This window comes from Pristiophorus japonicus, chromosome 8 (genome assembly GCF_044704955.1).
Source record: "Pristiophorus japonicus isolate sPriJap1 chromosome 8, sPriJap1.hap1, whole genome shotgun sequence".
Classification (NCBI taxonomy): domain Eukaryota; kingdom Metazoa; phylum Chordata; class Chondrichthyes; family Pristiophoridae; genus Pristiophorus; species Pristiophorus japonicus.
The window spans coordinates 82,971,752-82,986,024 of NC_091984.1; the positions used below are offsets into that span (position 1 = coordinate 82,971,752).

At 46.0% G+C, this 14,273-nt stretch overlaps 1 protein-coding gene and 1 long non-coding RNA gene across 2 annotated transcripts in view; one reads left to right on the plus strand and one right to left on the minus strand.

Moving 5' to 3' along the window:
- Positions 1-10,389, minus strand: part of LOC139268597 (uncharacterized) — a 36,201-nt gene extending 25,812 nt beyond the window's left edge. Inside the window, exons 1-2 of the long non-coding RNA XR_011594066.1 lie at positions 10,157-10,389; positions 866-1,269 (exon numbers count right to left, since the gene is read on the minus strand). This is a non-coding gene — a long non-coding RNA (uncharacterized lncRNA). The remainder of the gene's footprint in view (positions 1-865; positions 1,270-10,156) is intronic.
- The window catches only part of ankrd13c (ankyrin repeat domain 13C), a 143,931-nt gene continuing 139,505 nt past the window's right edge, over positions 9,848-14,273 (plus strand). The window contains exon 1 of the mRNA XM_070886980.1: positions 9,848-10,675. Coding sequence (XP_070743081.1) covers positions 10,387-10,675 — 289 coding nt within the window. The 5' untranslated portion in view covers positions 9,848-10,386. The remainder of the gene's footprint in view (positions 10,676-14,273) is intronic.

Below are 14,273 nucleotides of genomic sequence, written 5' to 3' on the forward strand. Positions count from 1 at the left end.
GGACAACAATGGACAAGTCAGGAAAAGGGGACCCTTCGAGGGAAACCTTTCGGCTCAGGTAATGGAATTGGTAGCCCTTACCGAAGCATTAAAACTAGTAGCAGGGAAAAGGGTCAACATATACACCGATAGCTGTTACACCTTCGGGGTGGTACATGATTATATGACTGCTTGGAAGACTGCTTGGATGTAACTAGTAGTGTGGACAAGGGAGAACCAGTGGATGTGGTGTATTTGGACTTTCAAAGGGCTTTTGACGGGGTCCCATAAGAGATTGGTGTGCAGGATCAAAGCGCATGCTGTTGGGGGTGGTGTACTGACGTGGATGGAGAACTGGTTGGCAGACAGGAAGCAGAGAGTCGAGATAAATGGGTCCTTTTCAGAATGGCAGGCAGTGACTAGTGGAGTACTGCAGGGCTCAGTGCTGGGACCCCAACTCTTTACAATATACATTAATAATTTGAATGAGGGAGTTGAGTGTAATATCTCCAAGTTTGTAGACGACGCTGGGCTGGGTGGCGGTGTAAGCTGTGAGGAGGACGCTAAAAGGCTGTAGGGTGACTTGGACGGGTTGGGTGGGTGGGCAGGTGCATGGCAGATGCAGTATAATGTGGATGAATGTGAGGTTGTCCACTTTGGGAGCAAGGGCACGAAGGCAGAATATTATCTGGATGGCGGCAGATTGGGAAGGGGGGAGGTGCGGCGAGACCTGGGTGTCATGGTTCATCAGTCATTGAGAGTTTGCGTGCGGGTACGGCAGGCGGTGGAAAAGGCAAATGATATGTTGGCCTTCATGGCTGGGGGATTTGAGTGTGGGAGCGGGGAGGTCTTGCTGCAGTTGTGCAGGGCCTTGGTGGGGCCTCACCTGGAGTGTTGTGTTCGGTATTGGTCTCCTCGTCCTGAGGAGGGACGATCTTGCTGTTGAGGGAGTGCAGCGAAGGTTCACCAGACTGATTCCCGGGATGGTGGGACTGACATGTGAGGAGAGACTGGATCAACTGGGCCTTTATACACTGGAGTTTAGAAGGATGAGAGGGGATCTCATAGAAACTTACAAGATTCTGACGGGACTGGACAGGTTAGATGCGGGAAGAATGTTCCCGATGATGGGGAAGCCCAGAACCAGGGGACACAGTCTTAGGATAAGAGGTAGGCCATTTAGGACTGAGATGAGGAGAAACTTCTTCAGGTGGGATTGGAAGATATTCTCCTCTTCAGGCTCATCTGCGTCTGAATCTTCTTCTGCATCCTCAGGGTTGGCCTCAAGTTCTGCAAAATATAACAGAACAGACAAATGGTTAGCAGCAGAGGAGGGGGCAGAGTGGCATGAGTAGGCTCACACAGCGCAGGCAGCAGGCTGATTTGAAGGACCATGATGAATGATAGCACATTGCATCAACCAAAGCGTAGCAGACGAAGACATTCCCATGAACTGAAGCATAGCTAGCCCACGCAGCACATAATATTTAGGAAAGCCAGACTGTGGAATTTGCAGGACTTACCCTCTCCCTCATGTGTGGGGCCTAGCTTGTGCAGTGGTGGTTGCTTTTCTCCAGGCAGGACCCATCAAAACAGCAATCCTCTCTTCCAAGGGTGTCAGTGGGTGCAGATTTGCCGGGCCTCCTCCTGCTCAAGTTCTTGCTCATTTTTTGTGTGCCACTTTCCTCTGCAAAGTTCCTAAATATAACTTTTTAGAGAGGGTGGGACATATACAGATGGCCCCATTTACAATTCCATTGAAAAATGAAAATATTACTTTAACTACTTGACCAAGGTCCTGCCACTTCTTTTACACTGGCCTCCAGACCTCAGGATGGTCACCATTGCACAGTAATCTTCTGCAAGTTGGTTCCAGCGTTTCTTCATTTCTTTGGGTGGAACTTTAATGTGACCTCTGCTGGTGTTCAGCTCCTGCCATATGCTCTCAATCACAGTGCCTCCACTTCAACTTGTAAGAAATTCTTTGTTCTTGCGCCACATTGCATCTAGTATTGCAGCTCCAATTTTTCCAATGAGAATTAAAGTTCTCACACACAACTGGCTCTTCAAAAATGGCCAATTGCAGATCGGGAACTGTACTGCGCATGCGCACCCATAGAAATCATGTCAAAAACGTCTTTTTTTCCATACATGCGCAGAAGTGACAGCATTGTTTTTTTTCGGCGCAGACATTTGGCTCCACCGTCTCCGCCCCCCCCCCCCCGCGAGGCTACAGGACAGGCTGTGCAGTGGCAATTTAAAAAAATAGAATGGAGAAATTTGGCACCTTTTATTTTTGGAGCAGTTGTGGCCTAGAAAAACAGGCCTAACTCTGGCAATATGCCAAAAAATGGCTTTGGGCAAAATTGAGCACAGAGAATAAAATGAAATCAAAAAAGGCCTATTCCAAATGTAAGATTCATAATACAGCAGAGAACCAAGCTGAATACAGAAAGTAGAGATCTAAAAATGGGAATAAGAGGGGGCAAAAGGAGAGTATGAGAATAGATTAGTGGCTAACGTAAAAGAGAACCCAAATGCCTTTTATAAACAAAAATCAAAGGAAGGGCATGGCTGATTAGGGAGGGAAAAAGATCATCTTGTGGAGGCAAAGGTATTAAATGAATACTTTGCATCGGACTTGAATATGTTGCCAATGTAGCAGTAAAGGAGGAGGCAGTAGTAACATTTGATAGGAGAGGTAATTAAAAGGTTGTCAGTACTCAAAGTAGAGAGTCACTATGCATCCTAGATTGCTGAGGGAAGTAAGGGTGGAAATGTAGCACCTCTGTAATTGCCGGGTTTAGAGGGATAAACCAAACAATTACAGGCAGTAAATCTAACAAAGTTGGTGGGGAAACTTTTAGAGATAATAATCTGGGACAAAATTAATTGACACTTCGAAAAGTATGGGCTAATAAATGACAATTGGCTTGAATTTGTTAAAGGAAAATCATGTTTGACTACCTAGACTGAGTTCTTTTGAAGTAACGGAGAGGGATAGTAACATACTTTAGAAGGACATAGACAGACTGGTGAAATTGGCAGACATATGGCAGATGAAATTTAACGCAGAGAAGTGTAAAATAATACATTTTGGTAGGAAGAATGAGGAGAGGCACTATAAACTAAATGGTATAATTTTAAAGGGGGTGCAGGAACAGAGACCTGCAGGTGTACGTACACATCTTTGCAGGTGGTAGGACAAGTTGAGAAGGCTGTTCTTTTTTAAAAGCATACGGGTTCTTTGGCTTTATTAATAGTGGCATAGTGTACAAAAGCAAGGAAGTTATGATAAACCTTTATAAAACACTGGTTAGACCTCAGCTGGAGTATTGTGTTCAATTCTAGGCACTACACCTTGGGGAGCATGTCAAGACCTTAGAGTGGGTGCAGAAGAGATTTATTAGAATGATACCAAGGATGAGAGACTTAATTTATGTGGAGAGACTGGAGTTGTTCTTAGAACAGAGAAGGTTAAGAGATTCGATACAGCTGTTCAAAATCATGAACAGTTTTGATAGAATAAATAAGAAGAAACTGTCTCCAGTGGCAGAAGGGTCAGCAATCAGAGGAGACAGGATTAAAGTGATTGGCAAAAGAACCAGAGGTGACATGAGCAAACATTTTTTTTACATAGAGTATTGTTGTGATCTGGAATGCACTGTCTGAAAGGGTAGTGGAAGCAGATTCAGCAGTAACTTTCAATGGGAATTGGATAAATATGTGAAGGGAAAACATTTATAGGGCAAAGGGAAAACATTTACAGGACTATGGGAAAAGGGCTCGGGTGTGGAACTAATTGGATAGCTCTAACAAAGAGCCAGCACAACCATGATGGGCCGAATTGTCTCCTTCTGTGCTGTATCATATTACTAAAAGGGCATCATTTGGTGTCCCCCAAGGATCTCTCCTTGACCCCCTCCTATTTCTCATCTATATGCTGTCCCTTGGCGACATCTGAAAACACGGCGTCAGTTTCCACACGTATCCTGACGACACCCAGCATTATGTCACCACCACTTCTCTCGACCCCTCCATGGTCTCTAAATTGTCAGACTGCTTGTCTGACATCCAATACTGGATGAGCAGAAATTTTCCCCAATTAAATATTGGGAAGACCGAAGCCATTGTCATTGGTTCCCACCATAAACTCCATCCCTCTCCCTGGCATCTGTCTGAGGCTGAACGAAACCGTTCGCAACCTAGATGTCATATTTGACTCTGAAATGAGCTTCCGGCCACATATCCATGGCATAACTAAAACCACCTATATCCACCTCCGTAATATTGCCCATCTCCATCCATACCTCAGCTTATCTGCTGCTGAAACCCTCATCCATGCCTTTGTTGCCTCTAGATTCGACTACTCCCGATTCACTCCTAGATGGCCTCCCACATTCTACACTACGTAAACTTGAGGTCATCCAAAACTCGGCAGCTCATGTCCTAACTTGCACCAAGTCCCGCTCACCCATCATTCCTGTGCGTGCTGACTTACATTTGCTCCCAGTTAAGCAACACCTCGATTTCAAAATTCTCATCCTTGTTTACAAATCCCTCCATGGCTTCGCCCCTTTCTATCTCTCTAATCACAACCCCGAGATATCTGCGCTCCTCAAATTCTGCCCTCTTGAGCATCCCTGATTATAACTGCTCAATCGTTGGTGGCTGTGCTTCTCTTTCCTCCTTTTAGATGCTCCTTAAAACCTACCTCTTTGACCAAGCTCTGCCGTAATTTCTTATGTGGCTCGGTGTCACATTTATTTGTTTTGTCTTATAAAACTTTTGTGAAGCGCCTTGGGACATTTTATTACATTAAAGGTGCTTATATAAATACAAGTTGTTGTTAAAATTTTGAATTCTATGAGATGCAGATCTCTTCTTTCCTTTGAACAGTAATGAAGAGACTTGCCCAAGTGCAGAGTTTGAATTTTAAAGTAACTTTTGTTTAAGGGAAATTTATCTTTTGTAAAATTTCCCTAGAGCATGAACAGGGAGAGTTGCAAGTGTGAATAATGCCCTATGTGTAAGAAAGGTAATTGGGGTAAACAAGTCTGTCCCATTTTTGACCACATCCCTCAATTGCTCTAATCTTTAAACATATTTAAATTGCCCCTTGAATTCAGAACAGCCAAACCTCATCCGTTGTCTTTAAATGGATTTGTGAACTGTCAATCATTTCAGTCATATATTAATGTCACTCTTGATATTTTGTCCAAATATTGATTGCTGCACTTGAACCCATTTATAGTGTCCATTTCAATAGCTTCAACTGCTAACTTACTCAACAATGGTCTGCATTTTGCTGTAATAATGGCGAGGCTGATGAGCACACTCTGTTATTACAGGGTAAATTTGACAGCAATTTCTGGTGTCCGGACATGTGCAGTTAAACGCAGAGGTTGCTGTCGAGATACCCTGCTCCTCCACAAGGTGCGCTGTTGCAATCCTCGCCAAGAGACTGCACTGAAATGAATGTGATGGCGTAATTATCCACTAGTTTCGCACTATGACTCGACGCAACCTGGACCTCCCGGCTGGACCTCCTGCGGCGACTGGGTGGCTGGACCTGGCTATCGGGCCTCCACCTCCTCCCCCCCGCCCCCATCTGGACCTCTCCTTCCCCACTGATGGCCTGGTTTTCCAAAATGGCTGTGACCCCTCCTGCCCCCCCATTCTGAACCCCAGTGCACCACTGGCCCCCCCAATACCTGCCCCCAATCAAGCCTTGGACCACCTACCATCAAGGGCGCTACCCAGCACCGAGCCTGCGGCCAACACCTTGCTGTAGGCAATTAGGCCCATATAGCAGTGCCTGGTCTCCAGTCGTCCTGGACCCCCTTGCCACTGGACCGGCCTCGCTCAGCTAAGCCTGTGTGGTAGCCGGTGTGCAACGATCACCCCACATTAAAAGAAATCACGCACAGGCATCTTCCACTCCTCGAACATGAAGTTCTGGACCTGGAACGTCAGGACCCTCATGGACAACCCCAACAGCGACAGACCGGAACGCCGCACCGCCATAGTTGCCCAGGAACTTAGATGCTTTGATATCGACATCGCAGCCCTAAGCGAGATCCGGTGGGCAGGGGAAGGCAAGCTCAAATGAACAAGGTGGAGGTAACACCTTCTTCTGGAAAGGGAAACCAGAGGCAGAACGCCGCCTCCACAGAGTCGGCTTCGCCATCAAAAACGAGCTGGTCGACCGCATCAAAGACCCCCCTACGGGGCTAACGAACGCCTCATGACGCTTCGTTCGACTCACCCTATCCCCGAAACCAGTGTGCCACAGTCATCAGTGCTTACGTCCCAACACTCGATGCAACAGATGAGGCCAAAGAGGGTTTTTACTCCAACCTCGAAAAACCCCTGACCTGCGTTCCCACGGGCGACAAACTGATCCTCCTTGGCGACTTCAACGCCAGGGTCGGCAAGAACACAGACCTCTGGGGAGGCGTGATTGGCAGAGAGGGGGTAGGGAAAGCCAACTCCAGCGGAACCCTACTCCTGACAAAATGTCTAGAGCATGAACTTGTCATCACCAACAGAGGGACAAGTACAAGGCATCGTGGCAACATCCTCGCTTCAAACACTGGCACCTGCTTGACTATTTCATCTTCCGAGCCAGGGATCGCAAGGATGTGCGCATCACCCACGCCATGACAGGAGCTGACGACTGCTGGACGGACCACTGCCTAATCCGATCCATCATTGACATCAACGTAGCCCGAAAGCGATGGGGGCAGCAGAAGCAGTATCACAAAAAAGTCAATGCCGGGCCACTTAAGGACACAGCTAAGAGAGCCCTTTACAATCAGCGCCTCACAACTAACCTGGCGTGCCTTGATGACCCCGAGATGCAGAATGCCCACAGCGCTTGGTCTGTCCTCCAGGTCTCCATAACCAGTGTCTGCAAAGAGACGCTCGGTCACTCAACCAGGAAACACTAGGACTGGTTTGATGAGAATGATCAGGAGATTCAAGAATGAATAGATTGCAAGCGTAGAGCATTTCTGAGCCTTAAACAGCAACTCAATTTGGGAGCAGCAAAACATCATTACAGATGACTAAAGGCTAAGGTCCAATAAAAAACCTGGGACCTAAAGAACAGATGGTGGATGGAGAAAGCACAGGAGATTCAACAGCTGTCCGACAGCCATGATTTGCGAGGATTCTTCACCGCAGTCAAGGTCACATATGGACCAAACTCCCAAGGTCCCACCCCACTCCTGGCCAAAAACGGGGAAACACTCATCAAGGATACCGAGGCAGTCAGGGCCCGCTGGAAGGAACACTTTGAAAATCTCCTCAATTGAGACTCTGCCTTTAACTCGAGTGTTCTCGACTCCATTCCGCAGCATGCTACCCGCCACCACCTCAGTAAAACCCCAACACGGCACGAGGTAGAAAAAGCCATAAGACAGCTAAAAAACAAGGCTACGGGAGCGGATGGAATCCCGGCTGAGGCACTGAAGTATGGCGGAGAGGCACTACTGGCGCGAATACATGATCTCATCTCTTTCATCTGGAGGGAGGGGAGCATGCCGGGAGATCTTAGAGATGCAGTGATCGTGACCATCTTTAAAAAAGGGGACAATTCCGACTGCAGCAACTACAAAGGAATCTCCCTGCTATCATCCACTGGGAAAGTAGTCGCTAGATCCTCCTCAACCGTCTTCTCCCCGTGGCCGAGGAGCTCCTCCCAGAGTCGCAGTGCGGATTTTGTCCCCTCCGGGGCACAACGGACATGATTTTTGCAGCACGACAGCTGCAGGAAAAATGCAAGGAACAGCGCCAGCCCTTATACATGGCCTTCTTCGACCTTACAAAGGCCTTTGACACTGTCAACCATGAGGGTCTATGGAGTGTCCTCCTCCGTTTCGGATGTCCCCAAAAGTACGTCACCATCCTCCGCCTGCTCCACGATGACATGCAGGCCGTGATCCTTACCAACGGATCCATCACAGACCCAATTCACGTCCGGACCGGGGTCAAGCAGGGTTGCGTCATCGACCCAACCCTCTTCTCAATCTTCCTCACTGCCATGTTCCACCTCACAGTTGATAAGCTTCCTGCTGGAGCAGAACTAAACTACAGAATGAGTGGAAAGCTGTTCAACCTTCGCCGTCTCCAGGCCAGGTCCAAGACCACTCCAACCTCTGTCGTCGAGCTACAGTACTCGGACGATGCCTGTGTCTGTGCACACACAGAGGCTGAACTCCAGGACATAGTTGACGTACTTACCGAGGTGTATGAAAGCATGGGCCTTACGCGAAACATTAGTAAGGCAAAGGTCCTCCACCAGCCTGTCCTTGCCGCATAGCACTGCCCCCCAGACATCAAGATCCATGGCGTGACCCTAGACAACGTGGACCACTTCCCCTATCTCGGGAGCCTCCTATCAGCAAGAGCAGGCATTGACGACGAGGTCCAACACCGCCTCTAATGCGTCAGTGCCGCCTAAGGAAAAGCGTGTTTGAAGACCAGTCCCTCAAAACTGTCACCAAGCTCATGGTCTACAGGGCCGTAGCAAAACCCGCCCTCCCGTATGGCTCACAGATGTGGACCATGTACAGTAGACACCTCAAGTCGCTGGAGAAATACCACCAGCGATGTCTCCGCAAGATTCTGAAAATCCCCTAGGAGGACAGACGCACAAACATTAGCATCGTCATCCAGGCCAGCATTGAAGCACTGACCACACTTGATCAGCTCCGCTGGGCGGGCCACATAGTTCGCATGCCAGACACAAGACTCTCAAAGCAAGCGCTCTAATCGGAACTTGTCCACGGCAAACGAGCCAAAGGCGGGTAGAGGAAACATTACAAGGACATCCTCAAAGCCTCCCTGATAAAGTGCGAAATCCCCACTGACACCTGGGAGTCCCTGGCCATAGACCGCCCTAAGTGGAGGAAGTGCATTTGGGAAGGCACTGAGCTCAAGTATCGTCACCAAAAGCATGCAGAAATCAAGCGCAGGCAGCGGAAGGAGCGTGTGGCAAGCCAGGCTCCCTGCCCACCCTTTCCTTCAACAACTATCTGTCCCACCTGTGACAGAGACTGTGGTTCTCATATTGGACTGTACAGCCACCTAAGAACTCATGTTAAGAGTGGAAGCAAGTCTTCCTCGATTCCGAGGGACTCCCTCTGATGATGACTAAAAATGGCTGGAAACATTGGGGCTTGTGTATTCAGAAGTGAGTTTTTAATTGTGTAATAAGTGATAATTGCTGCTGAACAACCTCTCTGATCCTGAAAAAGTAATTTTGTAGTGGAGTTTCATTCTCTCAGAGGAAAATGAATGTTGCAGATTGAAAAAAAAATCACATTTTTATTATTCGACATTCTATTTTTCATTTCACTCTCTTACTTAATCCCACCTGTATGTCCCGATCTTTATATTGATTCCTGTATAATCATTTAAATGTAATTTATATTTCCTGTTTTTTTTACTTCCGGGTTTGCGGTCTGCACGTCTCAGTGAGGATGTGTCAGTGTGATCGGTTGAACAGCCGCGCTGCTGACAGACGCTAGAGATCCCCTGTGCCACATTGAAACAGACGCCAGATTAGTTGAAATCTCCACTGACAAGCCTCTGGGCAACTGTGCGCGAGGTGGACGGGGCGAAAGCTTTTCCTTCACTGGTGAACGGAAAATCCGGGCTCTTGTGTGTGTTTTTAAAGAAAAGTCACACCTCATTTTCCATCATAACAGCAACATCCGAGTGTTAACCTGTCCCCTGGCATTTGAAGCACTATTGTCCGTTGTCTGTGCAAAAGTATGGGCTGCGTGACCGTACTTTGGTTTCTAGCTTTGCTCTTGTCTTAAGCTGGTGTTAAATGATTATTTTGTCCATTAGAAAGCAAGGCCCGGTGTGTGAAACTGCGTAACTGCCCCGGTTGTCGTGGTTACGGCGCAACGCGACAATCGGGAGTCATGAAAGATCGCGACAAAAGTGAAGGCCGCGCAAAACATCGCGATATTTGAGCGAGGGAGCGAGAGAAGAAAAATGGCGGTCTTATCTTAAGTACAGATCGAAGAGTTTGCGAACTGGATTGTGGCGCTGGCGGTCAGCGGCCCCTCTGACTTTATATGTGCCCGTAATTATTTTTTTTTAGCCGTGTTTGGTGTTGGTTTTTTCACCCCTCCCCCAGGATAATCTCCTCCATACTTACTGCCTTCCCTCGGGCTCTCTCTGGTGCCGCCCCCATCCCTCCAGGCCGCTGTGTTATTCCTATGTTACCGCAGCCTCCGAGCCCCGCGTTTGACTGCTCTACATGTCGTTGTGTGGCTGTCGCGGCGCAACAGCAGCTAAAAGTGCTATCGTCAACCTCCGAGTTTGTGCGAGGTCCGCGGCAGCAGCAGCAGCACTGCCGCCGTCCCCTTTGCTATCTCCCTCGTCGTCATGACCGGAGAGAAGGCGGAAAGGATTGCCAACGGCCGCGCGGTGCGTAGGGATCACAGGCTATTCAAAGAGGAGGCTGAGGCTGAGCAGGACGACGAAGCGGGAAGGACTAAAAATCGGGCTAAACTCTTTGCGAACCACAAACTGATCAAGAGCCCGGCTTTCACCACGGAGGCGTCCGCGACCAGAGCCGAGGATTTTCCAGTCCACGAGTGCGTCTTTAAAGGCGATGTCCGTAGATTATCGTCATCGATAAGAACGCACAACATTGCTCAAAAAGATCTCCACGGTGAGTTTGTTTAGTGCATTGCTTTACAACTCTTTTGTGAGTATGGGATACTAGTTGCCCTAAGTAGCGATTACAAATCAAAGTTGAATGCATACGCACTCTTGGCTGTTGTGGAATGTATGTTTTTTTTATCAATTACATTGAGTGATAGATTTGATAGCGATATGTATATCTTTTCAGTTATCATTTGCTAAGCACAGTTGTCACCTTTTAAATTTAACATATAAAGTTGACCAAATATAAAATACAAGTAATCCTAGATCTATTTAGTACTAGATCTCAAATATGCTAAAAATCTGCTTTTGAGGAACTTTGATTCTGAAAATTATAACTATTACCCTATTGAAAACACATTTTACAGCGTTGGTTAGTTCTGGCTAGATAGATAAATCTATTAATAGTGTACTGTAAACAGGAGGTTACTTTGATATTAGTTGGACGATAATCCTGTTTTGAGTTAACTAAACTGTTCATCTGTAACGGAGAATTGTTCATTTAGGAAGTTGCACAGATTGTCGATACTACTTTGTACGTGTATTTACAATACAAACACCAACTGCAAGGATGTACTGAAAAGTGTGTGTTTAAGCACCTAGTTGACATTTTGTTTTGTTGACCGTGCAACCCAAAATATTTGTAATGCTTTGGTTGAAACCCATTTAAACAGATTGACCCTGGCAAAATTTACTGAACTGAAATCATAAAATCTTATCATACAATGATATAGCACAGAAGGAGGTCATTCGGCTCATCGTGCCTCTTTGAAAGAGCTATCCAATTAATCTCACTCCCCTGTGCTTTCCCCATAGCCCTGCAAATTTTCCACTTCAAGTATTTATCCAATTCCCCATTGAAAGTTATTATTGAATTTGCTTCGACCACCCTTTCAGGCAGTGCATTCCAGATCATCATAACTCACTTTTTTTTTTAAAGTTACCACATTTTGCCTCTGGTTCTTTGGCTAATTATCTTAAATTTGTGCCCTCTGGTTACTGACCCTTCTGCAACGAGAAACGGGTATTCTACCAAAACCCCTTTTTTATGATTTTGAACACCTCTTATATTAAATCTTCTCTGCTCTAAGAAGAATAACCTCAGTTTCTTTCATCTCTCCATGAGTATAATATATCCAAGTTTGCTGATGAAACAAAGCTAGATGGGAAAGTAAGCTGTGCGGAGGAGGCAAGGAGTGTGCAAAAGGATTTAAAAAGGTTAAGTAATTGGGCAAAAATGTGACAGATGGAATATAATGTGGAGAAGTGTGAAATTATCCACTTTGGTAGGAAAAATAGAAAAAGCAGAATATTTTTTTAAACGGTAAGAGCTTGGGAAATGTTAGTATTCAGAGGGACCTGGGTGTCCTTGTACATGAATCGGAGAAAGTTAACCTGCAGGTACAGCAAACAATTAGGAAAGCAAATGGTATATTAGCCTTTATTGCAAAGGGATTAAAGTGTAAGAGTAAAAAAGTCTTGCTGCAATTATATAGGGCTTTGGTGTGACCACACTTGGAGTACTCTGTACAATTTTGGTCTCCTTACCCAAGGATGGATATACTTGCCTTGGAGGGAGTGCAACGAAGATTCACCAGACTAATTCCTGGGATGGGGGGATTGTCCTGTGAGGAGAAAAGTCAATTGATTTTTGGATACTAAGGGATATGGGGAGAGTCCAGGAATGTGGTGTTGAGGTAGATGATCTTATTGAATGGCAGAGCAGGCTCGAAGGGCCTTATGGCGTACTCCTGCCCCTATTCCGTATGTTCTTGTGTAGCTAAAGTCTTTCATCCCTGGTACAATTGTAGTAAATCTCCCCTATGCCCATTCTATGGTCTTGACATCCTTCCAAAAGTGTGGTGCCCAGAATTATGCGACCAGCAACTAACGAATGGTGCTAGCCGTTTGTTACAGTTACACTTGCTCACAGACTTTCTGTGGGCTTTTGCACTGGAACCTGTGGTTACTAGAGAGGCACCCTCTGCAGGGGACTTGGGACCTGTGAACAGGGCCTGCAACAGTATGTCTCTTTAACCAATCAGATTGAAGAATCCTTACTGAGACAGACAACCAGGAAGTGTAAGTTAGAATATTTAATTCAATGTCAAATCATGTACTGATTTGCAGTAATTAATCATGCCGTTAAAATCCCCTTACACTTGAATGGACAAGCCCTAACGTTTTCTGGCATGTTTAATGGATACGTATCATGCAAGTTCCCCAACTTCATGCTGCTGTGTTTTTCAATGCTGAGTCTCATGGCGAGATACCCATGTAGTGAAGCTTGTGGTAGAGGAGGAGGAGGAGAGCAACTCGAACAGCAACTTCCTAATTTCCACATTTAACTGTGCCTGTGCGAACGCTGGAAGCTGCTGTCTGATTTACTCTTGAATAATGATGAGCACTGATAACCTCACCGGTATTCCTACTGCAAAATCCATGCCATTGTACTTACAGCACAGAAACAGGCTGTGGACACTACTCCAGATGTGGTCTAACCAATGGTTATAAAGGTTTAGCCTAACTTTCTTGCATTTGTATTCTATGCTTTATACCTTTTTTATAAAGCCAATCCTGTAAGCTTTTTTAACAGCCTTCTCAACTTGTCCTGCCACCTTCAACGATTTGTGTAGCGCCCCCCCCCCCTCCCACAGGTCTCTGTTCCTGCACCTCCTTTAAAATTGTACCATTTAGTTTATATTGCCGCTCTTCATTCTATCTACCAAAATGCATGTTCAAGGCATTTCAGAAGCATAATCAAAGAAAGGATGACGAGCAAAGTAGATGCTGTGTAGCAAGAGTAGACATCAAAAAATTACAAAGTTCTTGGCAACGACTTTTAGACTTCTTAATCACTTTTAAATATTTTTGGCACTTGAGTTCTAGACTTCCTGGTTCTATTTTTTGTAACCAGATAATGCAGTGTTGAAATAATATTTAAGTATTTGTTTCACCAAACCTTTATTCCCTCACTACTGCGCTTCTACATTTCTCTCCCGCCCCGGCCCCCCCCCCCCCCCCTCCAATCTCTCTCTCCCGCCTCCCTCCTGCCCCTCTCTCTCCCACCCTCCCCTCTCTCCTGCCTCCCCCGCCTCTCTCCTCCACAATGCCCCCATGTCCCAGGATCCTAGTACCAGTCTGTGTTTTAAGAACCTCCTTCGTCAGTGTTCCTGAAAACTTGTGAGCCTACCTCAAAGTGCAGTTAGACCAGGATAGGCAATTATTTGAACTGGAGAGCCACTTAACAAGTTTTGGTCAGCTGTTGAGGGCCGTGCACACAAAATGAATTGCATTAACATTTGTTAATGGAATTTATTCTATAAGGAACCCATCGTGTCATTTCCACACTTAATAAAAATGACAATTATTAACATGCTAACCAACATGAAAATAGACAGAGGACACAAACACAAGTGTGCATTCTATTCACAGCCAAAGAAGACTTAGAATACACAACAAATCTAATCTTACTCTTTTCAGACTATTGTTAAAATCATCCTTTTAATTAGTCTGCCCATACTTATTTTTCCAACCCTATGCTTCATTTTTTTTAAAAATGAAGCTTTAAAATATATATATATTTTTCTAATGTTATTTTAAAA